This window comes from Chiloscyllium punctatum, chromosome 3 (assembly GCF_047496795.1).
Source record: "Chiloscyllium punctatum isolate Juve2018m chromosome 3, sChiPun1.3, whole genome shotgun sequence".
Taxonomy (NCBI): Eukaryota; Metazoa; Chordata; class Chondrichthyes; order Orectolobiformes; family Hemiscylliidae; genus Chiloscyllium; species Chiloscyllium punctatum.
Window position 1 is genome coordinate 119,420,154 of NC_092741.1, and position 25,882 is coordinate 119,446,035.

Consider the following 25,882-nt stretch of genomic DNA (forward strand, 5'->3'; position numbering starts at 1 on the left):
AGATACATGAATAGGAAATGTTTGGAGGGATCTAGGCCAGGAGTAAGTAGATGGGATTATGTTCAGCATGGACTGGCTGGACTGACTGCTGTGATTCAGTGCTGTATGATGTTAAAACAGCATGTATACTTCATTGGCTGCAAAGCTCTGGGATGTCTCATGTTCAGGAAAGGCACAAAGAGTGGTTCTTCCTTTTAAAGTCTCGTTACCCTGCTGCCGATTATGGCATTTTTAGAATTAATTTTGCCCAGAAGCCTGCTGGTCAACGTTACAGTGCCACACATGGTAATGCCAGGTGCGATTGAAGAAAGCAAGCTTGTACTGGGAAGGATTTGTGGAGTCTCAGCTAGAATTTTGAGTGCTTAGTTGCAGAATTGACCTAACCTTTCTGGATTTTGAGATCTTAGATAAGATTTGTAACTCCAGTTGTAGATCAGGTTGTCTGTTTGCTGACTGAGCTGGTGCGTTTATGTTTTTAAGTATTTTGTCACCATGTTAGTGTTATAGACCAGGCTTGACCCCTTAAAACACTTCAAGCAGGCAGCCCAGACTATAACTTTGCTATTTGTTTTAGGTACCGTGGATATTCTGAGTGAATTTGCTGGTTTTAAACTGAATTTATTTACAAAATTGTTTCATTACGTAAAGAACAGAAAATCGAATACTGAATAACTTGTCCTATCCAAACCAGGCAGACGATCCTGCCTTGGTGCTGTTCCAAAACAAATAGTTGCAACAGTCCTCATAAACACATCCCTGAGCACAGAGTAAAAATCACAAAGCTTACAGGTTATGAAGTCAGAAGAGAGACTTCAGCCTTTTTCACACATCCCCTTACGCAACTACCTCTCTCATCTAAATGAAGGCAAGCTAGCCACTCCCCTTTGATTATACCATTTTTTTTTAAAAAAAGACATGAAAGCCTTTGGCTGGTGGCATTGTCTGTTGGGGGTAAACAAAAAGGGCCCCAATAAACTTTTCAAACCCACCCTTGTTGGAGCCTGACAAGTTACCCCCTCTCTGGGATGTTGGGGGGAGGGGAGCGGAGAGGAGAACCACAAGGGCATAGTAACCTTATAACAAGGACCAGCATTGTGACATTAACATCAGTGAGCCTGTGCTGGAGCTTTGCTGTTATGTCCAGTTTGCACATGTGCCTAGGTTGGTTGAGGGTAACACCATTTCCAGTTTGGTTTCAGAGGTTGGTAAATGGGATCCAAGTTTAGGTTAATGGAATTCCAGTTTGAATACCAGGTCTCAAGGAATTTTCTGGATTTCATTTGTTCTTCTCATTGCTTACAAAAAGGTGGGACAGAATTAGACCATTCAGTCCATCCAAGATCTATTCAGTTCCACTCTACTTTCCCCCCCTATTTCCCTGCAGTGTTTTCATCAACATTTTGAAGAAAATTAGATAAACACTGTTGCATCATTTCCCTTTTAGAAAGTGGATATTAGATCATAAACTGAGCAGTGGCTAAGAAAATTCCCCTTTCCCTTCCCATCTGCCTTTAATCCATCTGCTCTATTCACTGACCCTACTGTGCTGGGTTCCTGACTGGGTGCCCATTTGACACTTTGTAGTGTAACTATGACATTTGATCTTGAACTATAGTTTTTAAAGTGTTTTAAGAGTTTCAAAAACACACAAATGTAACCTGCAGTACAACTAGATCTAGACAGATGTCATATATCCCGAATGCCATATTCGGGATTCTAACTGAAAATAGTTTGATACAAGTGAAGATTCATCTGCCAGGATTTGTAAAGTTACCAGATGGGAGTCTGGATGTTTGCCAGGAACTACTTTTATCGGTAACAAATATACTGCACACCATTTTGGTCTCCACTGCCCATTCTCTCTGGAACATTCTGCCAAGCTAGGTACAGCTGACTCTGGAACATTTAGTACTTGCACCAGTAATAAATAGTCCACTCCTGTGCAGGATAAGGAACATCAGTGGAAGGTACAATTGAAGCATTGAAGACTGAGGTTGATCAATTTGGGGTCAGGGGAACAGTGTTGTAAAAAGTCAGCTTGATTCCCTTTCTCCAGGAATTTGGGAGTAGGAGAAGGTAATTCTGTCAATCAGGTTACAGATAACCTCACTTCCATTACCTACCTTGCGTTTGTCACCCTCTGGGGCCTCATGTGACGCAGTGGTAGTGTCCTTACCACCTGCAGCAGGAGGTCTGGGTTCAGGTACCACCTGTGGTGTAATAACATCTCTGAACAAGTGGATAAGGAAAACTTGTTTTTTTTTTCATATTAGGGCCTTCTTTTGGCACAGGGGTAGTAACCCTACCTTTTGAGGTAGAAGACCTGGGTTCAAATCTCACACTTTTTTTTTTCAAGAGGTGTGCATTAACATCTGTTGATTTGGAAAATATCTAAGAGTTGTTTTTTTTTTGTAACCTAGGGCTTTTCAGTTGCAGTAATAGTGTCCCTATCTCTGAACCAGGAGGCCTAGATTCAAATCCCAACTCCTCAAAAGGTACCTAATAACATCCCTTAACTGGCTGACCAGAAAACATCTGCTTTTGCTAGGGCCGGCACAGTGTTTCAGGGGTTGGTACTGCTGCGTGACAGCACCAGGGACTCGCGTTCAATTCCAGCCTCAGGTGCCTGTGTGGACTTTGCACATTTCTTCCTACTTCTGTGTGAGTTTTGTCGGGGTACTCCAGTTTCCTCCAACAATCCAAAGATGTGCAGGTTAGGTGAATTGGCTATGCTAAATTGCCCACACTGTTCAGAGATGTGTAGGTTAGTTGCATTAGTTCGGGGTAATTCTAGGGTAGGGGAATAGGTCTGGGTGGATTTTTATCCATACTGTTGGGATTCTATGATTTGTAACCCTAGGTGCTCTTGGGGTGTAGTTGTAGTGTTAGAAGGTCAGAGTTCATATCAGTGTGCGCCAGACATACATATTGTATATGAATGTATTGATTTTTTAAAAACTGGTTCTGTAACCCTCAGAGGATCTTTGCTATAGCAGAGCCTGAACGTAAGGCAAGATATTCAGGACCCCACTACCCACCTTCTCCAGCAGTCTACCATCACAAATGTGAACAAATTGCTTACAAAATATCCAGTTCTCAATTGGCTCACTCCTTTTATATAAAAAAAAGTGATAGACTAGGTCCTTGGACTACCATGCAATTGTTGAGACAAGACCTGTAATACACTTGCATTTGTTCTCAGCTGGTTGTTAGAATAGTTGTATAAAACATCATATTAGGGCACTCCTGGCTCAGTGATAGTGTCCTTACCTCTTAGCCAGGAGGCTTGGGTTCACATTCCAGCTACTGCAGATATGTGTAGTACCATCTCCAAACAGGTTGTTTGACCCCCCCCCCCCCCCCCCCTTATTGGCCTGGACAAGGTGAACATATCAGACCACATCCTTCGACTGGAAGAGATTGGGGGTCTCAACTTCTGCCCCACCATCAAAATGGACCCGTTCGTTCTGGCAGCAGACACAGGAGTTCATCAGACGAATGAGACTCTGGGAATTCTTTCAAGGTGCCGGCAGTGATTCCACTGAGCCCACTGATGAACTAGAACAGTCATCACAGGGATCTGTAGAGGAGTGACCAAAGAAGGTGTCAACATGGACCCCACCGGAGGGCCGCTGCCCTGGGCTTGACATGTATGCTCAAACCGTCAGGAAATATATAAATCCCAGATTCATCCGCCGTACCCATAAGGTAGAGCATAACATCACCCGTTCCCAACGCCATGCCATCCAGGCTCTCAAAACCAATCACAACATTGTCATCAAACCAGCAGATAAAGGAGGAGCCATTGTCATTCAGAATAGAACAGATTACTGCAAGGAAGTGTACCGACAACTGAACAACCAGGAATACTACCGGCAGCTACCAGCTGATCCGACCAAAGAACACACCCGAGAATTAAACACACTGATCAGAACTTTGGATCCAGTCCTTCAGAGCTCCCTACACACCCTCATCCCACATACTTCTCGTGTAGGCGACTTCTACTGCCTTCCAAAGGTACACAAAGCCAACACACGGGGACGTCCCATTGTGTCGGGAAATGGGACCCTGTGTGAGACCCTGTGGAAGGCATCTTGAAACCTATTGTATAGAGGATCTCCAGCTTCTGTCACGACACTACAGATTTCTTACAGAAACTCAGCACCCATGGACCAGTCAAACCAGGAACATTCCTCATCATAATGGACGTTTCCGCACTCTACACCAGCATCCCCCACAAGGATGACATCGCAGCAACAGCCTCAGTACTCAACACCAACAACTGCCACTCTCCAAACACCATCCTACAACTCATCTGCTTTATCCTCGATCATAACGTCTTCACCTTTTGACAACCAATTCTTCATCCAGACACACGGAACAGCCATGGGAACCAAATTTGCACCCCAATATGCCAACATTTTTATGCACAGGTTCGAACAAGATTTCTTCTCTATACAGGATCTCCAACCAACACTATACACCAGGTACATTGATGACATTTTCTTCCTCTGGACCCATGGTGAGGAGTCACTGATACAACTACACAGTGACATCAACAAGTTTCATCCCACCATCAAACGCACCATGGCCTACTCTTGACTGTCTGTCTCATTCTTGGACACGTGCGTCTCCATCAAGCTCATCACCACACTCTACCGCAAACCCACAGACAAACTCACAATGCTACGCTTCTCCAGCTTCCACCCAAAACATATTAAAACAGCCATTCCCTATGGACAAGCCCTACGCATACACTGGATCTGCTCAGATGAGGAGGAATGCAACGGACACCTGGAAGTACTCCAGGATGCCCTCTCAAGAACGGGGTACAATGCTCAACTCATCGACCACCAGTTCCAACGTGCCACAGCAAGGAACCGTAATGACCTCCTCAGGAGACAGACACGTGCTGCAACCGACCGGGTACCCTTCGTTGTTCAGTCCTTCCCAGGGGCTGAAAAATTACGCCATGTTCTTCATGACCTGCAACACATTATCAATGAGGATGAGCACCTCACCAAGACCTTCCCCACACCTCCACTACTTACCTTTTTAAACAACCGCCAAACCTCAAACAGATCATTGTTCGTAGCAAACTGTCTGGCTCTCAGGACAACTCCATATAACCCTGTCACTGTTGATGCTGCAAGACGTGTCAGCTTGTGGACAGAGATACCACTATTACGCATGCAAACATCTTCCACCTTGTGCGTACCTGCCATGTACGTTACTCAGACAATGTTAGGCTATCTTATACGTTGCAGGCAAGGATGCCCGGAGGCATGGTACATTGGGGAAATTGAGCAAAGGCTACAACAATGGATGAATGGGCACTGCACAACAATCAACAGACAGGGATGTTCCCTCCCAGTTGGGGAACACTTCAGTGGTCCAGGACATTCAGCCTCGGACCTTCGTGTGCCCATCCTCTAAGGTGGACTTCTGGACAGACAGCAGAGGAAAGTGGCCGAGCAGAGGCTGATAGCTAAGTTCGGTAACCATAGGGAGGGCCTCAACCAGGACCTTGGGTTCATGTCACATTACAGGTGATCACCATTGCCCCACATGCATGCATGTACGCATACATCATCCATGTACGCACGCGTGTGCACGTGCCCTTACAGACACACACTCCCACCCATGCATCCCCTCACAGACTTGAGACACTCTGCACTCACTACACACACACTTTGTCACACTCACAACCCCCGCCCCAGACAGACACACACACAGACAAAGACCCACATGCATGCATATATTTTGTGGTGAATTGTACTTGCATAGTTATAGTGGACTTTGCTCATTCATGTAGAACTCAGCTCAAAAACTGCATGAATTTATGTAAAACTCTGTCTATGCCATACTATTTAGATTGTTATCTCACTTTTTAGATTGGAATCAGAGAACACAAGGGAGGGCTAACACCTTCAACCTATTGTTTAGCTATCACTATTATTAACAGCTAACCCGAGAATGTAACTTTTAAAAAAAAGTTTTGTGATTTACACATGAACGTGAAACTATCACTGTATTCTAACAGCTGAAAGGCTTAACAGACAATCAATTTTGAATGTATAATTTCAGTTACATCATACTGCAAATTTTTTTGCTATAAATTCTGTGTTATGATTGAGCCCTTCACAACCACCTGATGAAGGAGCGTCGCTCCGAAAGCCAGTGCTTCCAATTAAACCTGTTGGACTCTAACCTGGTGTTGTGTGATTTTTAACTATGAACCAGGACAGAGAGAGTGGGGCCATGGAGGGGCTCGACCTTCCTGACTGCGCCCGGGCCGTGGGCACCGCAGGGACCGGCGTTCTTCATCCGCCCACACCATAATGTTTTGATTTAGTAAGTTTGTGTTTTGTTCTATTAAATTTCCATTGGTCTTTTTGGTTTGTGTTTGATTTGATAACAGTTGTTCCTGTTGTTGTTGATTCCTGAAAACATCGCGGGAGCTTTAGCCGATGTTTTTAACCCCTTGCTGACCCAGTGCTGGGAGTGTTAGATGGGGACAGTGTGGATGAAACCTGTATTTTATTTTTTAATAATAGTTGGAGGAAGGGGACTTTTACTGTGTGCTGTTCCCGTCCTGGGAACTTTACTTTCCGCTCACTTCCCATCTACCAACCACACATACTTTATTTATTTATTTATTTATTGTTAAACTTTAAATAAAACCAACACTTTCAAAAGAACTGTTTACTCTGCTGGAGGAAAATAAAGGAGCCGTCAACTTTAAATCTCTTCATGGATAAAGGACCGCAGGCGCCTGCGCGGGGCCGGGCCGGGCCTCGCCCCTTCACCCAGCAGATCCGCCCGGAAGTGACGTCGCTCGGTTGCCTCACGGAATGTCTCCGACGCGGAAACCGCTGCGCCCTGACAGCAGTTCCGGCCGCGGGTTGCCCTAGTGACGGAGCCCGGAGCGTGACCGAGCAGGCTGGCGGCAGGGAAGACGGCGACAAAGGTTCTTGTCAGCGACAAAGAGGGTCGGGTCGGGTCGGGTCTTCCTCTCGCCAACGCGGACACGGTGGGTTGAACACGGGAGGCAGCAGCAAGGGCCTGAGTGAGGTATGGCCTCATGTTACCTGCCCCGGGCCCTGGGGAGAGGCGATGGACAGGCCCCCCCCCCCCCCCCCCAGTGTCACCTGTCAAGGCCAGGACCAGAGCTGGACTAACCTCTGCTGAGACAGTCCAGATAAGGAGACATAGTCCTAACCCTGAGAGAGACTGTTCAGGGGGGAATGACACAAAGGTCCTCGCCGATCACACATCCATTGATCCTCATTCCATTTTCCAGCACTTGTTCTGTAATCGTGTTTGCTGTGGCTCACTTCAAGTGCTCATCTAAATAGTTCTTACATGTCATCAGGGTACCGACCTTTCAGACAGTGAGTTCTATATACCACCCGCATCTGGAAGGGGAAAGAAAATCCTCAAATCCGGTCTAAAGCTCTGTCCCTTACCTTTAAAAACGTGATTCCTACTTCTTGACCCTTGTGCTTTGGAAGACTTCTCTTCTTTGTGCCCCTCATCACTTTGTACACTTCAGTCAGATCATCTCAGCCTTCTCTCCTTCAAGGAAAACAACCCCAGCCTATCTAGTTTCTCCTCAGAGGTAAATCATTCCAGCCCAAGTGACATTGTGGTACACCTCTTCTGCACCCTATCTCCCACACGGTTTGGTTGTTAAGGCAGGGTGCTGTATTAACAGCTTCAAATATGTATTGTTGAGTGTTTCCTGGGAATGAGTATTAAAGATTAGGGAACCAAGGAAAGTCGATGCAGTTAAGTTACAGATAAACCATGATCAATTTTAGTGGTGCAAATGGGCTGCATGGCTGTGTGTTCCCATTGGTTCCATCACAGTTGCAAGATCATCTTGTCACATCCCATGGGTATGTGTTCCACAGCACCCCTCTAGCCTTGAATCATTCCTACGCTTGTCTTTAAGATCACAAGACTTGGCAGCAAGGTTGGACATTCACCCAATCAAATCTACACCTTTGTTCATCCTCAACTCACTTTTCTGCAGTTTCTTCATAACCCTTACTGCTTCAAAATTCCCTGGTCTTAGCCTTGAATTTATTGAATGTCTGAGCCTCTACAGCCCTCTGCGATAAAGAATTTCACAAATTCACTACCCTCTCTGTCTTCAGCGGGTGAGCCCTTATTCTGAGATTATGCTCTATGATCCGAGATTCTCGCAAAAGGGGAAATAACCTTTCCAAATCCACCTGTCAAGTCCTCTAAGACGCTTGTATGTTTCAATAATGTCACCACTTGCTCTTCTAAACTCCAATGAGTGTAGTCCCAACCTATTGTACTCCCTTGCTCAGAGTGTAAGCCCCTAAGCAACCACACACACACATGATCCAGAATCCAACTAGTGAATCATCTTTGGACTGCCTACAATAGCTGTACATCTTTCCTTAAATAAGGGGACCAAAAGTGTTCACAATATTCCAGGAGTGGTCTCACTAACGCCTTGTATAACATTAACAAGACTTTCCTGTTTTAATATCCATTCCCTTTGAAATGAAGACAAACCTTCTGTTTGCCATCCGTATTACCAGATGAACTTGTGTGTTGCCTTATTATGATTTATGCACAAGGACTCCCAAATTCCTCTGTGTTGTGGCTTTTTGTCGTCTTTCTCCATTTAAACAACATTCAGTCCTTTATTCTTCCTGCTAAGATGCATAAGCGCACACATTCTGTCATGTTTCTGCCCACTCCTTTCAGCAATTTCTGTCTGCTGACTGTCATTTTCACCACTTGTCTTCACACCTTTTTTTTGTCTAATCTGCAAACTCAGTATAGCACATGCATTTTCCTCATCTGAGTAATTAATAAACATGTAAATAATGGCATTCCATGAGTTATAGGTTGACAGCCTGAAATTGTAAACTGCTAAACTGGGATAAGAGTGGCAAAAACATTGAAGATCTGCAAAATTCCAAATAGACACCACCAAATCATACTGCTTAAATTAATATTGAATCTTCCCTCTTCTTTAACCTTGCTGTAGTTTTCCAAACCAGAGATCAGAATCTTAAACACATTTCTATCTATCTTCTCACAGCCTGGAGACCACCTCTATTCTTTTCTATATTAAGCTCCTTTATGCAAAGGAGCTGTACATTGCCTTTTACTCCATTGCTTTTTTGATTTTTTTAAACCAGCATTTCACCACTTCCTTCTGTTCAGTTCTCAATTCTGTCTTCCCCCAGTGTACCTTTAACAGTAAATCCAAGACTCTTTTCTAAACTGTTCTAATCCCACTTTCATTTCCCTCTGAGTCAGAAGATTGTGATTGTAAGCTCTGCTCTGGAGACATAATCGCAATGGAGAGAGTGCCACCTTTCGGTTGACATGTTAATTCAAGTTTTTGACCACCCTTTCTAATGGTCTTAAGAAGCAAGTATTGAAGGAAGAGTTCTTCCCACATTCTGAACAATATCAGTGCTTCAGCCACGATCTCTAAACCGGTTATTTGCAGTTTAGATTTAGGTTTTATTCTCACGTGTAAGCAAGTACAGAGTGCAAGAGTACAGTGAAAAAAGAGTAAAGTGTACAACATCACCACACATGGTGCCATCTTTAGCTACAAAATACCTAGGTACAAAATCTTAGTTACCGAAGTAGAAAAACAAAAGAAATAAAGTTTAAAAAGTCAAACATTACAGTCCTTTAAGCCATGGCTCTGCAGATGCTCCAAACTGAGCTTTTCCCAAGAGGGCTCATTCTCCCCTGCATTTGTGGGAGCTTTCAGTGGCAAAATTACTGCCATAATTCACTGTATATCAACATTCACTATGCCTCAGTTACTTCATGGCTTTGAAATGCATTATGATGTCCTAAGGTTCGGAAAGGAGTGAAATAAATGCAAGTCAGCTCTTTTAATTTATTCTTTTGTTTTCAATTACTTTACACTCACCTTTGCCCTAAAACTTAAATGTTGATTAAAATCATTTACCAGTCATTAACAGTGGTTTTTCTATCACTTAAAAATATTATGATCAAATGAATTGCTGAAAAAAAAACTACCAGAATTATTTTCTAATTATGGGGCTGCCATAGTATTAAAGGTTTGGATGGTGAGGAATTTGTTAAATGTGTTCAAGAAAATTTTATTTATCAATATGTAAATGTTCCTACTAGAAAAGGAGCAAATCTAATAACAAGGAGCAAAACCTCTTGGGTAACAAGACAGAGCAAGTGACTGAAGTGATAATAGGCGAACACTTTAGGTTTTTAATTTTTATGGAACGTTTGTCCTTTTCCATAACTATTTTAAGTTCTTTATTTGAATAAGGTAGATTTTAATGGTATGAGAGAAGAACTTTCTCAAGTCCACAGGTAAAAGGACAATTGACACGTAGGAGGCTTTCCAAAGTGTGATAATGAGAGTTCAGAGACATTATGTTCCTGTTAGAGTGAAAGATAAGGCTGATAAGATTAGGGAACAATGGATGAACAAAGATATTGAGGTTTGAGTCAAAAATAAAAAGAATTATATATTAGATAGAGAATTGATTAAATGAATCACTGAAAGAATAGAAGGAGTGTTTGGAAATTCTTAAAAGGGAAATCAGGAAGGCAAAGAGGGGATGTGAGATAAGGTTAAGGATAATCCAAAGAGATTCAACAAATACTTTGAACAAAGGATCAACTATAGAGACTAGGGCCCTGTAAAGACTAATGAAGTCATCGTTGTGTTGAACCTCAGGAGATGGGAAAGCTATTAAATGAATATTCCACGTCACTTTTTACTGTGATGATGGAAATGGAGGTTGGAAGACTCGGAAATAAATATTGCTGTTTTGAAAACAGTTCACATCTTTGAGGAAGTGCTGGAAGTCTTAGTAAACAAAAAGGCAGATAAGAATCTGGGACAAGATCAAGTGTATCCCAAGACATTGTGGGAAGTTAGGGAGGAAATTGCGGGTGCCCTAGCTAAAATGTTTGTATCATCCATGAACACAGATGAGATGCTTGAGGACGAGGGTGGCTAATGTTGTACTTTTTAATTGTAAGCAGAAGCTTGGGAACTATAGACCTGTGAGTCTGACATTGACAGTGGGTAAGTTTTTGGAGGGGATTCTGAAAGATAGGGTTTACGTGCTTTGAAGAGACAAAGAATGATTAGGGATAGTCAGCATGGTTTTGTGCAAGGCAAATCATGTCTCAGACTTGATTGAGTTTTTTGAGGAAGTAATCAGTTGATGAGGGCAGAGGGGTAGATGTTGATTACTTGGACTCTGATAATGCCTTTGACAAGGTTCTGCATGGTAGACTAATTGGTAAAATTAGAACACGCGGTATTCAGGGTGAGTTTGCCAACTGGATACAAAATTGTCTTCATGGTATGAGACAGGGCGTTGGAGGGAGTTTTTGTCTTGGACTGGAGCCTGCGACCAGCAGTGTTCCACAGGGATTGGTACTGGGTCCCCTTTTGTTTGTCACTTATTTAAATGATTTGGATTACGGTATAGGAGACATGGTTAGTAAGTTTGGGGATGACACAAAAATTGGTGGTGTTGAAGGTTATCTAAGATTACAAAGGGATCTTGATCAGTTGGGTCAATGGTCTGAGAAGGGGCAGATGGAGTTTAATTTGGATAAATTAATAGTAGGGCCCTGTGTAGTGTTGTAGAACCTGGGGTTCAGGAACATAATTCTTTGAAATTTGCATCACGGGTAGAAAGAGGGGGGTTAAGAAGGTGTTTAGCATTCTTGCCCTCATTGCTCAGCCCATTGAGTATAGGAGTTGGGATTTCATGTTGAGATTGTACAGGATGTTGGTGAGGCCATTTTTGGAGTACTTTGTGCAGTTCTGGTGGCCCTTTTATAGAAAGGATAATATTAAACTGGAGAGGGTTCAGAAAGCACTGATCAGCATGGTGCTGGGAATGGAGGGTTGGAGTTATAAAAATAGGCTGGACAGACTGGGACTTTTTTCTCTGGGCTGTATAGAGCTTTATAAAATCATTAGGGATGAAAATAAGCTGTCCCTGTTGCACAGAAGGAAAGGAGGAGAGTGTTAGTCATTGGGAACTCAATAGTTTGAGGCTCAGATAGAAGGTTTGTTGGGAACAGATGAGATTCACGGTTGGTGTGTTGCCTCCCAGGTACCAGGGTCTGTGATGTCTCGGATCGTATCTTTGGCGTCCTGAAGGGAGAGAGTGACCAGCTTCGTCGTTGTCCATGTAGGTACCAATGACATAGGTAGAAAGAGGGATAGGGATGTAAGGCAGGATTTCAGGAAGTTAGGGTGGAAGCTGAGAGCTAGAACAAATAGAGTTGTTATCTCTGGTTTGTTACCCGTGCCACGTGATAGTGAGGCAAGGAATAGGAAGAGATATCAGCTGAACATGTGGCTGCAGGATGGTGCAGGAGAGAGGGTTTCAGGTACTTGGATAATTGGGGCTCATTTTGGGGAAGGTGGGACTTGTACAAACAGGACAGTCTTCACTTGAAATAGTGGGGTACTAATATCCTGGGTGGGATATTTGCTGGTGCTATTCAGGTGGGTTTAAACTAACTCAGCAGGGGGGGGGAACCTGAGGTGCAGTTGCAGTGCACAGGAGGATGAGAGTAGGGAGGACAGGGACAGGATTTCATGGTCCCAGGAATGTACTGGCAGACAGCAAACTGGTTTGAAGTGTGTCTACTTCAACACCAGAAGTATCTGAAATAAGGTAGGTGAGCTTGCAGCATGGATAGGTTTGGAGGGATATGGGCCCAACACAGGCAGGTGGAACTAATTTAGTTTGGAAACATGGTTGGCATGGACTAGTTGGACGAAAGGGTCAGTTTCTGTGCTGTATGACTCTATAAATTCCATAATTTAATTCTCATCCAATTACTGGGTTTCCAGCAACCCACTTGAACTAGAATGAAGGTCTGTACCTTTCCTGTCTCTCATTTGGAGAAGTTGTTAGAACTGATCGGATGTGAGAAATTGACTTCACATTTCAGATTTTTCATCTCCAGGCTCTAAACTCAGAACATCTAATCTCAGTGAGAGATTTGGATCTTAATGTCTGAAACTCATTGGCCCATCTTGTGCTGTTCCCTGTTCACAGTTATCCATTACCTCTCCACTTTGACCTCACTCACTGATTTATTCCGAATTTGCCAGGCTACAAGAACATTCTAGTGCTATATCAGTCATATTTGTCAACATATTCAACCTCATTATACCCACAATAGAACCTGCCATCCTATTAGCTACTCTACCATTGCTAATACAGACTTCTCCCTGCAGTGCAGCTATACCTGAGAATACCACTGTAATGTTTTAGTTATGATATTGCCATATATTATTCTTTACCATGCATGTTTTATCTCTAATCTTAATGACTAGCAAAACACAATCATTTAATTAATTCAGGTTGATAAGATAAAACAGAAGATAAAGTGTTTTACATTGGTGCCAATTATAACTCATACTTAGGGAATCACATGCCTCTTGACTGCTTAGGCCACCTTTAGCAAGACCAAGTCAAAGTTGCCTCCAATATGTTGTTTCTTTTATAGGCTGATTTGATTATTCCACACCCCCATTGCTCTCAAAGCCTTTCACCCATTAGCTTATTAAGAATCTGTCCCTTCATTAAAAGATGTTCAAGGACTCTGCTTCCATTGCCTTTGAAAAAGGAAGTGCTCAAGACCCAGAATCCTCTGAGAAAAAAAGTTCTGCATATCTCTGTCTTACATGGGTGACCTCTAGTTCCTGATTCTGTCAGATGTTCTCTCTACATCTGCCATCAAGATCCTTCAGCATCTTATATGTCTCGATCTCTTCTTAATCTTCTAAACTCCAAAAATATAAGCCTAGCCTGTCCATCCTTTCCTCATAAGATAATCTGCCTGTTCCAGCTATTAGTCTTATAAACCTTCTCTGAACTATTCCCAATGCTTTTACATTCTTCCTTTAATAACGTAACCAGGACCCTACAGAGTACTCCAAATTCCTTTATTTTTGCTGGGCCAGACTCCTGCAATTCCCTCCTTAATGGCATCCTGGGTCTACCGACATGAACTGAAGCAGTTCAAGAAGGGAGCTCACTACCACAAGGGCAGCGAGGGACTGCAATAAATGCTGGCTAGTGGTGATGCTCACTTCCCACAAATGAATGAAAACAAAATTTAATATCAGTGATGTCCTGTACAACTGAAGTATAACTTCCCTAACTTTGTACTCCGTTTATTTTGTAATAAACAATAAGCTTTATATTAAGTCTAATTAGTTGCTGTATCTGCATACTGTTTCCCCCCCACCGAGTAATTTACTAGAAAACCAGATTGCTCTGTGTTTCAGAGGTGTGCAATCTCTTAAACGATTTGATAATTGTCAAGATGGACAATTTTGTATTTTTCCATATTATACTCCATTTGCCAAATCTATGTCAACTCTAAATCTATTTGAATCACTTTATAACCTCCTTATTTCCTCTTCACAACTTAATTTCCTCCCTATCTTTGTTGCAACAGCACATTTGGTAACCACTTGCATAAATTTAAAAAGTTGAGGCCTTAGGACTGCACTGGCCCACCATTTGATACATATTGCTAATTAGAAAATGAGCCATTTATGCCTACTGTTTTCTGTATTTTCCACAATAATGTTTGCATACCTTATCAAATGCCATTTTAAATTTGTACATCCATTTGTTCCTTTTATTCACAGCCCATCTTTCTCGAAAAACTCCAATAAGTTGTTTAAATAGGATTTTCCTTTCACAAAACCATGTTGATTTTGCAGTTTCCCTACTATTACATCTTCAACAGAAGCTTCTAACCTTTCCTATGATAGATGTATTTCTAGCTAGTGTTCTCTCATACTCTTAATTTTTCCCTCCTTCTTATGTTTGTCAAACTTTGTAGTTTTTGATCTGTAGAATTTTCTGAACTGCCACCCATAATTTCATTATATGCATTTTTCTTCAAGTTTGATGCTATCTTTAACTTTTTTTTAGTTAATGTCCTTGCTGGTGTACTGTCTTCAGTTCTAGTCAACACACTTTAGGAAAGGTGTTTTTATGACTATGTCAAGGTATTAGAGCAGATGCAGACAAGTAGAGTAGCTTCTTTTTGTCATTTCTACCATATATAACTGATACAGTAAAACAAAAAGAGACAGCGGTACTCCAGGACCTACATGGACAGCACAAACTACACAATCATACAAAGGGTGACATAAAGTGCATAAGAAATGCAAAACACGCAAATTACAGTGTAATAAAAGAATGATAATGAATAGACATTGTTCTAGCAGCAATTCAAAATAGTGCAAAGAATTTGGGATGGAAAACAGTCCGATCATACAGTGTTAAGGAGCCTGATGGCTTGGGGGAAGAAACTGTTCGACAGCCTGGCCATGAGAGACTGTATGCTCTGGTATCTTCTGCCAAATGGCAGGATGGAGAAGAGTTTGAGCGAGGAGCGTATGGGGTCTTCCACAATGCTGTTAGTCCTTTTGGTGCAGGGTGTGGTGTAAATGTCTGTAATGGAGAGAAGAGAGTCCCCGATGATCTTCTCAGTGTCCTCACTATCCGTTGTAGGCTCTTACAATCTGAGACGGTGCAACTCCCCAAACAGGCAGTGACGCAGCAGCTCACGGTACTCTCAATGAACCCTCTATAGAATGTGGTGAGGTGGGCTTTCCTCAGTCTACCCAGAAAGCAGAGGCACTGCTGGGCTTCCTTGGCAATGCAGCTGGTGTTGAGGAAATGTTTTGTCCCTAAATTATGAGTAGATAGGGAGAAAGTGTTTCCCTGGCAGGAGAGTCAGTAGTCACAAAACAAAGGAGTAAAGATATTAGCAAAATGCCAGCAGGGAGATTAAGACAAACCTACTAAGGCAGTAAATTGTTGCAATCTAGAATACAGTGCCTGATAGGGTAATGAAAGCAAATTCGAAACAACTTTCAAAAAGTCATTCGAAGGTGTTCGACAAAGTTTCTCATGGCAGACTGTTTAGCAAGGTTAGATCACATTGAAATATAGGGAGAACTAGCCATATGGATCCAGAACTGGCTCAAAGTTGGAAGAAAGAGGGTGGTGGTGGAGGGTTGCTTTTCAGACTGGAGGCCTGTGACCAGCGGTGTGCCACAAGGATCGGTGCTAGGTCCACTGTCATTTATATAAATGATTTGGATGTGAACATAGGTATGGTTAGTAACTTTGCAGGTGACACCAAAATTGGAGGTGTAGTGGACAGCAGAAAAGGTTACCCCTTGATCGGGTTGGATAAGGAGTGGCAGGTGGAATTTAATTTGATAAACGTGAGGTGCTGCATCTTAGAAAGACAAATCAGAGCAGGACTTATACTCTTAATGGTAAGGTCCTGGGGAGTGTTGCTGAACAAAGAGACCTTGGAGTGCAGGTTCATAGTTCTTTAAAAATGGAGTCATAGGTAAACAAAATAGTGAAGAATGTCTTTGGTATGTTTTATTGGTTAATGCATTAAGTATAGGAGTTGGGAGGTCATTTTGTGGCTGTACTTAACATTGGTTAGACCATTATGGAATACTGTGTTCAGTTCTGTTCTCCCAAATATAGGAAAGATGTTGCGAAACGAAAGGGTTCAGAAAAATTTACAAAGTTGTTGCCAGGTTTGGCGGGTTTGAGCCATAGGAGGAAGCTGAATAGGTTAGGGCTACGTTCCTTGGAGTGTCAGAGTCTGAGGATTGACCTTATAGAGGTTTACAAAATTGTGAGGGGCATGGATAGGGTGAAAAGCCAAGGTCTTTTCCCAGAGGTTGGAGAGTCCAAACCAATAGGGCATTGGTTAAGGTGAGAGGGGAAAGTTTTAAAAAGGACCCAAGGGGCAAGAATTTCACGTAGGTGATGGTATGTGTATGGAATGAATTGCCAGCGGAAGTAATGAAGACTGGTACAAATACAGCATTTAAAAGGCAGCTGGATGGGTAAATGAATAAGAAGGGTTTAGAGCTAAATGCTGGCAAATGGCATTTAGGTTAATTTAGGATATCAGGTCAGCATGGACGAGTTGGACAGAAGGGTCTGTCTCCATGCTGTACATCTATCTCTCTGACTCTAATTGGTAAAGGTGGGAGGTAAATCGCAGAATTGTTGGGGGAAAAACAGGGGAATAAGACTAATTACATAAACTATGGTTGTATTCTTAGGAAGGATATTATTAGTCTTGGAGGGAGTGCAACATAGGTTGACAAGAACAGTATCTGGACTTCAGGAGTTATGTTTGACGAGAGATTATACAGATTAGGCCTGTTTTCTGGAGTTCAGAAGGCTAAGGATTGATCTGATTGAAGTCTTCAAGATATTACAGGAAAAGACAGGGTAGATCAAGATAAACTATTTCCACTGGTTGGGGATGCTATACTAGGAGGCATAGTCTGAGAATTAGGGCTAGACAATTCAGGAGAGATGTTAGGAAGCACTTCTACACACACACGGCAGCAAGTTCACAAAGACTCTTACCAATTTTTATAGATGCACCATAGAAAGTATTCTACCGGATGCATCACAGCCTGTTCTGCCCAGGACCCATAAGAAATTACAGAGAGTTGCGAATACAGCCCAGTGCATTGCACAAGCCAACCTTCCATGCAGAAGTTAGGAGAGAGGATAATGTGTGCAGAAACTGGCCAATTCTATCAGATTTAGCTCAGCACAGTCATATATTGTGAGGATAATCTGATATATCTCTTTTCAATTTCTGTTCAGATTTGGACGAGCCATCAGAGATTGAAATATCTCAAAGATGACACAGAGTGACAGTGTGCCTTGTGATGCTGTGGGCAGAAGAATCATCTATCGGGACGAATACGGAACTGTACGCTTTGTAGGAACAGTCCCATCAGCACCTGGTATAGTTAAATAACAATCTTTCTGATTCTATTCATGCTTGTTGAGGTAATTCTCACATTGAAGAAAAGTTCTCTTTATATTATTCAATCACTGGAAGGAGGAGTTCCTGGACTTGACCCCAAAACGTTTGAGAATTGGTGGAGGTTTCTTTCTTCTTTGGTAGGGTATAGGTGTCATTGGCATGGCCAGTGTCTGTTGCTCATCCTTATTTACCCCAAGATGGTGGTGGTAAGCCTCCTTCTGAAATCGCAGCGGTCTATATGGTGAGAATGCTCCCAATGTCATTTCCATTTGATATTAGATTGGTGTGCAGTTGGTACTTTATCTCTGTCAGCTGTAGCTCAGGGGGATAACACTCTCCCATTTTGAAGACTCAAGATTGTGAGTTCAAGTTCAACTTTAGAGGCGTGAGTAAGAGATCCACTCTGACACGCACAGCGCAGTAGTAAGCTGCATTGTCAAAAGTGCTGTATTGCAGAGATGTTCAGTGGAGATTTCATCTACCTTAGAAGTTTAAAAACTTTGAAGAAGAGTATAAGAGTTTTCCACCATGTACTGTGCAATATTTATCCTTCAACCACCCAATTTAAACAGACTGGTTGCTCGTTATCACAATGCTGTGTACAAATTGGCCCCTATGTCTTCTACATTACAACAGTGACCATGCTACAAAAGATAATTCACTGACTCTAAAGCACCTTGGAATACCTGTAGAGATACATGTGCTTTCTTTTTATACTTTGGACCAATGTAAGTTAATATTATTTCAATTTTCCATCATTAACTGAGTAAACAAAAACTGTACCGTAGACTTTACAAATTGATCTAATGTGCACAGCTGTTTTGATTTGAATCTTCATTCTCCTGTGGAGAACAATGGTGGCAATATTTTTCATAAATGTTTTGGATACATTGTTGTTTATTTAAATGTGTGCACGTGCACACACACCAGGAGATGGAGTTTACATAGACTGTATGTCTTGTTGTTATCTATTTATTAGTCAAGGAGAGTTGGTGTTCACCGGGCCGTGTTAGATGGTCACTTCAGTTGTAGGACCTTGGATGTTGGACTCAGGAAGGAATGAGCAGCTGCTGAGATTTGGGATCAAAGAGGATTGAATTAGAAAGCAAGAGAGTGTGAACTGATAGGAGGTATTGAGAGCCAAGAAGCCTCAAGGATAATTGCGTTCCATGGAATGGGACAATGTAGAGAAACGGTGCCTGAAAGAGGGAATCCACCAAACTATTGGAAAAGAAGATGAAAAGTCAGAGGAGAATTCAGTATGAGTTTAAAAAAAACATTTTATGAAGCAGAGATATATTGGAAATTAAAACTGGAGGAGGAGGGGGCTATGATATATAAAAACATAAGGAATCTGAGGTTGTGTGAATATTGAAAGTTGAGGTCAAATTTAAAGCATTCAGCCCAAGTAGCTTACCATTTCAGCTCACCCAGCCAGCATCCTAATGCAGTTGACACCAACACAATGCCTGTAATAGACCATTGGGACATAAAAAGGTTGCTGAGGTAGTATTCCAATATCTTGCTAAAAGCTGAGGAAACCATGAGGGTCATGCTCAATTTCACTAGAATTCTGGGAGACCAGAAAGGAAAAGTTAAAATGGGGTCAAGGGAGAAGGAATTCACTGTCTCTGGAAAAGATCAATGAAGAAAAGGGGGAAACAGCGGGAAAGTGGGCCCATTTTTTCCTTCAGACACCTATCATTTTACACCTATTTTGCATTCCCATTTCTCCTTTACCATCATTACCACCTCTGTCTTTGCTCTGGACACTCTCACCATCTGTTCTGTTAGCGACTCCCCCATCAATAGGATAGAAAGCACAATTTCAGTTCTGAAGAAGAGTCATACTGATTGTGCTTGCTGAGATTGCTGAAGTAATTCTGGGACAGGTGACAGTTTTAGATGGCATGACAAGTAACTATTAGAATATGTGTTACAAGATTTGACAGGCAGATGAAATATGAAGTTCAAATGATAGAAGTGCATTGTTTGTTTTCAAGGAATCTGGCTTGGAATAGAATGGGACAATCCTGAACGAGGAAAACACAATGGGACACATGAAGGAGTGCAGTATTTTCAGTGCAGGTACTTGAATTTCTTCTCTCTGCTCAACCTCTTCCACAATTATGTGAGCTGCATCTATTTTCAATCTCTATCTCATGTTCCAACACCTAGAGAGTGGAAAGGTGACTAGAAATCTGACCACTGCCAAACCTGTTCCTCTGATTCATACTGGGGTATAAATCTATACATTTCAGCATTTTCTACGGCACCTAAGCAGTGGCTTACATATGAACATTGATTAGATCCAGTCCCCCTTAATGCTCAGAGGTGATGGGATACAGACCTACGGTTTTACCCCCACTCTTCAGTGCCCAAAGGTACTGATCTTACTAGGATCGAGCCACAGGAGCCACTTCCAGTCATAAGATATTAATTTGCACTGTGATATAAACAATCAGGTTCCAACACCCCCTCTCTGGTAATAATAATAGTTGATAAATTAACTTCACAACTATTGTGTGTGTGTGTTTTTTCTCAGTTGAAGTCACAATCCATATCCAGCCTGTTCGTGGATTGCATTCTAACAGGGCACATGTCACGCTGCCACTCATTGCATTCTGGATAGTTGGAGACTGGGATTGTCTGGTGAGAAAGATTTTCAGAGGATGTGTGAGCTCAGTCTGCTACACTTACCAGCAAGTAGCATTGGCATTCACCTCAAAACAAGCCAATTCTATTTTCTCATCTTTATCAGTTAAGTCCTGCAAGGGAGGTTGGGGGGAGGGGGAAGTGAATAATGAATTGGAGTCAGATATAGGTCCAGACGTGTATCCCACCTAACGGGACATTGATGAATCTGTTGAGCTTTATGAAAATTCAGCATCTTCACAACTCTTAGTGAGACCACATTTTTATTTCCAATTCTTTAAACTGAAGTCAATTTTACATACTGCCCATGGTGGGGTTTGAACTTCTGTTTTCTTGATTACTATTAACATAATGATGTTACCATTCCTCAACAGACTATTTATAACAACCTTTTCCTTTAGTATTCACGTAAAAACAAAGATCCTCTCTTCTTTCCTTCTCCTCTATGTAATCTTGTTGTTTTCCACCCTTCAGTGCTGTCATCTCCTGACCTGCTACAGGCCAAAAGCTATAGGCCCTGACTGCTTTCCCTCCTTTTTTTTGAGGGGAAAGGAAGGGAAGGAGGGAAGATGGGGAATTGCTCAGAATCAGAGTGAGCCCTGGATCCTGATTTGGAAGGAATGCAATGACTAAAAGTACATCTTTTTGTCCCAGTCATCCCACAGGTGGCTCGTTCATTCGCCCTCAAAAAGCAAACTTTGGAGTCGATTTTCTCACGGCAGTGAGGGACCGCTATGGCCAAGAGGGCAATCAAGGAATACAGGACTGTCGAGGCAATCCGCTTCTCTGGGGCAAGAAACCTATCGAATTCTTGGGAAGCCAAGATGTGAAACAAAGGTAATTGCAGAATGGCACAGAGCAGGAGGAGGCCCTGTGGTTTATCATGGCTCTTTGAAAGACTCACCATTCTTCAAAATAAATGATGTACCATTCACACAAGAAGGAAAAACATTCACAAATATATATGATGAAATTTGCTTTTACTAATGTCTTGTCATTGCCTTTCCTGTCATGTCAATTCATATTCTTTGCTTCCTTTTTATTTTATCCAAACATGAATTTAGCTTGTTTTGTTTCATCATCTTTGCAGACTAGGATTGCCAACTTTGATTAAAAATGGCCAGAGTTCTACCACAAGACCTCCTGGTATCAAATCATATCCTCTCTCCCTTACCAGCAAAATGGCTTTTATTTTAATCTGGGTTTGTTCTCCTTTGGAGCAAAAGAGATTTGAGGAGATTTGATGCAGGTGTACAAGATTATGATGAGCTTAGACAAGACAGAGAAAGAAGAGCTGTTCTAATTAGCTGATTAGTAAGGACAAAGAGTTTCAAATGTAAGGTCTTGGACAAGAGATGCTGAGAGGATGTTTTAATGCAGCAACTGGGAGGAACCTGCTACTTCATAGGAGGTGGTGGAAGTAGAAACAATGATCTCAAAAGGAAATTAGATGTGCACTTGAAGGCTATAAAGCCTCTAGGCTATGGGGATCGAGCAGAGGGATGGGACTGACTGGTGAGCCAGCATGGACTTGATGGCGCCCTCCTCGTGTTACAAGTAACTTTATATTGAATATTTTTAGAATTAATAAGCTCAACACAAATCCTGCCTTCAAAGATGCCTGTTAAATTTCTGTCCATGGCTCTGCAAATTTCTCCCTTACCTCTCAGCATTCCAGAATACATCCTGTCCAGACCTGGTGACTTCTCTACATGAATTGCTGCCAGCTTTTTTAGCACCTCTACTTTTTCTGTCACTATACTGCTCAGTTGCTCAACATTTTCAATTTGTTAAAGGTAGAGGCGAAGTAATCATTTAGTACCGCTGCCATATCCTTTGCTTGAGTGAGCAGCTTATCCTTGCTTGTCCCTTATAGGCCATCGCTCTTTCCTTAACTAATCTTTTATCATTAATATGTCTGAAGAACATTTTACTGTTTGCTTTAGCGCAATCTACCATCCTTTCCTTATGCTTCCTCTTAGCCTTCCTTTCTCCAGCCTTTGCCTGTGTCCTGCATTTGACATACTTGTCCTGATTTCTATTGTTAATATTATTCCAGTACTCATCATGTGCCTCCTTTTTCTTCCTTATTTTCTCATTAATGTCCTTAGGCATCCAGGTACTCCAGCTTTGGGTACCACATATTTATTTTTCATGGGTATGTACTTAGTTTGAGACCTAGCCATCCCTCTTTTGAAAGTCTCCCACTTTTTCATCCACTGTGTTATCTATTTAAATGGATTTCCAATTAACCAGCTCCAGTTCAAATCTATGACCTCTAAAATATGCCGTTTTTCAGTTTGGGATTTTTAATCCTTCACTGATTTTTATCATTTTCCAACTTAACATTGAACTTTATTATGTTATGATCTCTGTTTCCGAAATGCTCCCCATTGTGACATTCTCCACTTGGCCTACCTGATTTCCAAGGACCAGAATCAGCACAGCTTTCTCCCTCATAAGACTTGCAGGAATTTCTCCTACTCTGTGCTCCACACACTACCTTTTAGCTAGTCTACCCTAGGATAATTGGAATCATCAACTATCAGAACCCTATTGGACCTCAGATTTCCAAAATTTGACTGCAAATGCTCTCTTCTACTCCCTCTATAAGTTGGAGGTCTATAATAAATGCCCAACAAGGCCACTACTCCCTTCTTGTTTCTCACATTCAGTCATACAGATTTTAAATCAGAAATTGCTTCTCATTCAAGGGCTATGATACTACCTTTGACCAAAATTACTTCACCTTTTTTTTTTAAACTCTTCCTGCTTCTGCCAAAAACTCCAGAAGTTAAGTATTCAGTTCTGCTCTGGCTTAAGCCATGTTTCGGTCACTACTACTAGGTTATATCTCCCTCGAGCAATTTCTGCTTCCAGTTCACCAACTTAATTAATGATATTCCATGCATTTGCAGGCGTACAATTTCACCCTGCCCTGATCTCTTTCTTGCTCATCATTTCTTTGTTCATTTTCAACACACAAGCCTTGCTTCATTTCCTTTTCCCCATTCTCTATCTTCTCTCTTTTGTCCTCAAAACTAGTATTTCCAAAACTAGGCTCATTAGTCAACCCACTCCCCTGCTTTACAAGTTTAAATGTACCATAACTGCACCATTTACTCTCTCAGCTGTTCTTTGACACAGTGTCCTCCGCGATCCCCTTCTCAGTTGTAGTGAGCAGGTAGATTTCTTACAGAATCCTCCTCAGACACTTCTCACTCTTGCCCCCTGTACAGATGATTGTGTTATTTAGATATAATTATAAATGTAATCACCTACAGAACTCTAATATTCCACAAACACTTTAGCAGAATAACCAAACCGTCTTAATTATGGCTACAAATAAATTCATAATATATTTAAGATACTGATTAAAATTTTGGAGCAAAATAGTAATAACACAATAAGACAGTAAAATGTAAAGGGGGGGGGATCAGCTGAACTCAAGGTAATAAACCATTCTCTCTGTTTGATATATTTTTCAAAGCAAGCATTGCTCTGAAATTGGTTATTCACTATAAAATGAGTTGTAATTTGTGGAATTGTTTTCAAATTGGATTAATACATTAGAATGTCACTGTAGCTACTGTTGCATTGAATCTGGAAACCAAGATCAAATGAACCAAACGTAATAACAGACCATTTCAGCTTGTGCTGTGGCAGAATGGAACAGCTTAAGGCCTTGAATTGTTGAAGCAGATGAGGGATGGTAACTCAGTGTATTCTGAGGTGCACAATCATGTTGGAAATGCACCTTCCATAAGTATTACAAATAATACTTCCACAGGGATCAGTGCTGGGGCCAGAACTATTTTTCATATATATTAAAGACTAGAGGAAGAAATGGAATGTACGAGAGACAAAATTGCAGGTGACACAAAAATAGGTGGAAAGGCAGGTTGCAAAATGGATACAAAGTTTGCAGAAAGAGATTTTGACAGTAGAGGCCTGGCATTCTAACCAGAATTCCATCAATAAACACACAGGATCTAAATCGATCTACCTTCCCTTGGGAAAAAAGAACCAGAAATGACATCACCCACCTTAAGAAACCAAGACCTATAAATAGAGAGGCAGGACATACCAGCAGCACTTCACGAGAGACTCTCACTGATGATGTTACCTAGTCATGGTGACGAAATTTCTGAAAATAAACCTTCCAGCTCAGCGAGCTAACTTAACATCCAGATTTTGATATGTTCATAAATGGGCAAACAGTTGGCAAATGGAATGTAATGTGGGAAAATGTGAAGTTGTTCATTTTGGAAGAGAATACAAGAATTGTAAATCAAGAAAAATTGCAGAAAGCCACAACACAGTGGAACTTGTGGGTAGTTGTACATGAAACATTGAAAGCTAGCGCGCAGGTGCGGTGGGTAATCAGGAAAGCTACTGGAAAGTTGGCCCTTATTTCAAGGGGATTGAAGTATAAGAGTCTTGCTGTAACTATACAAGGCGTTGATGAGACCACAGCTGGATTTTTGAGAGCAGTTTTGAGCCCCTTAATTAAGATATCATTCCATTGGAGGACATTCAGAGAAAGTTCACTGGGATGCTCCCTGGGATAGAGGGTTTGACTTACAGGCAAAGGCTGAACAGGTTGAGACTCTACTCACTGGAGTTTAGAAGAATGAGAGGTGATCTCATTGAAAAATAGGACCAGAGGGCACAGGCTCAGAACAAAGAGGTGCCAATTAAAGACCAGGATGAGGAGAATTCTCTCAAAAGGTTGCGAGTCTTTAGGACTCCTTGCCAAAGAGAGCTGTGGGGTTAGAGTCCTTGTTTATAATTAAGGCTGAGGTAGATAGATTTTTTGATTGGTACGGCATGGATTCTTGAATGGGTGGCACGGTGGCTCAGCACCGCTGCCTCACAGCGCCAGGGACCCAGATTAGATTCCAGCCTCGGGCGACTGCCTTTGTGGAGTTTGCACATTCTCCCAATGGGTGCTCTGGTTTGCTCCCACAATCCAAAGATGTGCATCTTAGGTGAATTGGCCGTGTTAGATTGCCCATAGTGTTCGGGATGTGTAGGTTGGGTGCACTAGTCAGGGATAAATATAGGGTAATGGGGAATGATTGGGTGGGATAATCTTCGGAAGGTCAATGTGGACTTGTTGGGCCAAAGGGCCTGTTTCCACACTGTGGGGATTCTATAAGATTTGGTTGGGGAAATCAAGGGTTAGAGGTAAAGGCAGGAAAGTAGGGATAATAAATGTTGGATCAGCCATGGTAGAGCAGACTCAAGGGGCCAAATTGCCTACTCCTGTTCCTATTTCTGATGGTCTTCTCACCCCTACCAGATTATCTGAGCTGGGCACCCACCTTCCTTTGCC

At 41.9% G+C, this 25,882-nt stretch overlaps 1 protein-coding gene across 6 annotated transcripts in view; it reads left to right on the forward strand.

Annotated features, from left to right (window-relative positions):
* The first annotated feature begins 6,245 nt into the window (after positions 1–6,245).
* tbce (tubulin folding cofactor E) overlaps positions 6,246–25,882 on the forward strand; it is a 57,234-nt gene continuing 37,597 nt past the window's right edge. The window contains exons 1-5 of one of the 6 annotated variants that reach the window (XM_072559335.1): positions 6,877–7,033; positions 12,138–12,215; positions 17,724–17,866; positions 19,893–19,977; positions 21,199–21,381. In XM_072559335.1, coding sequence (XP_072415436.1) covers positions 17,761–17,866; positions 19,893–19,977; positions 21,199–21,381 — 374 coding nt within the window. In that variant the 5' untranslated portion in view covers positions 6,877–7,033; positions 12,138–12,215; positions 17,724–17,760. Of the gene's footprint in view, positions 6,355–6,842; positions 7,075–12,137; positions 12,216–17,723; positions 17,867–19,892; positions 19,978–21,198; positions 21,382–25,882 lie in introns of those variants that run through there. The other 5 variants (XM_072559352.1, XM_072559361.1, XM_072559326.1 and 2 more) reach the window with 5 other exon arrangements.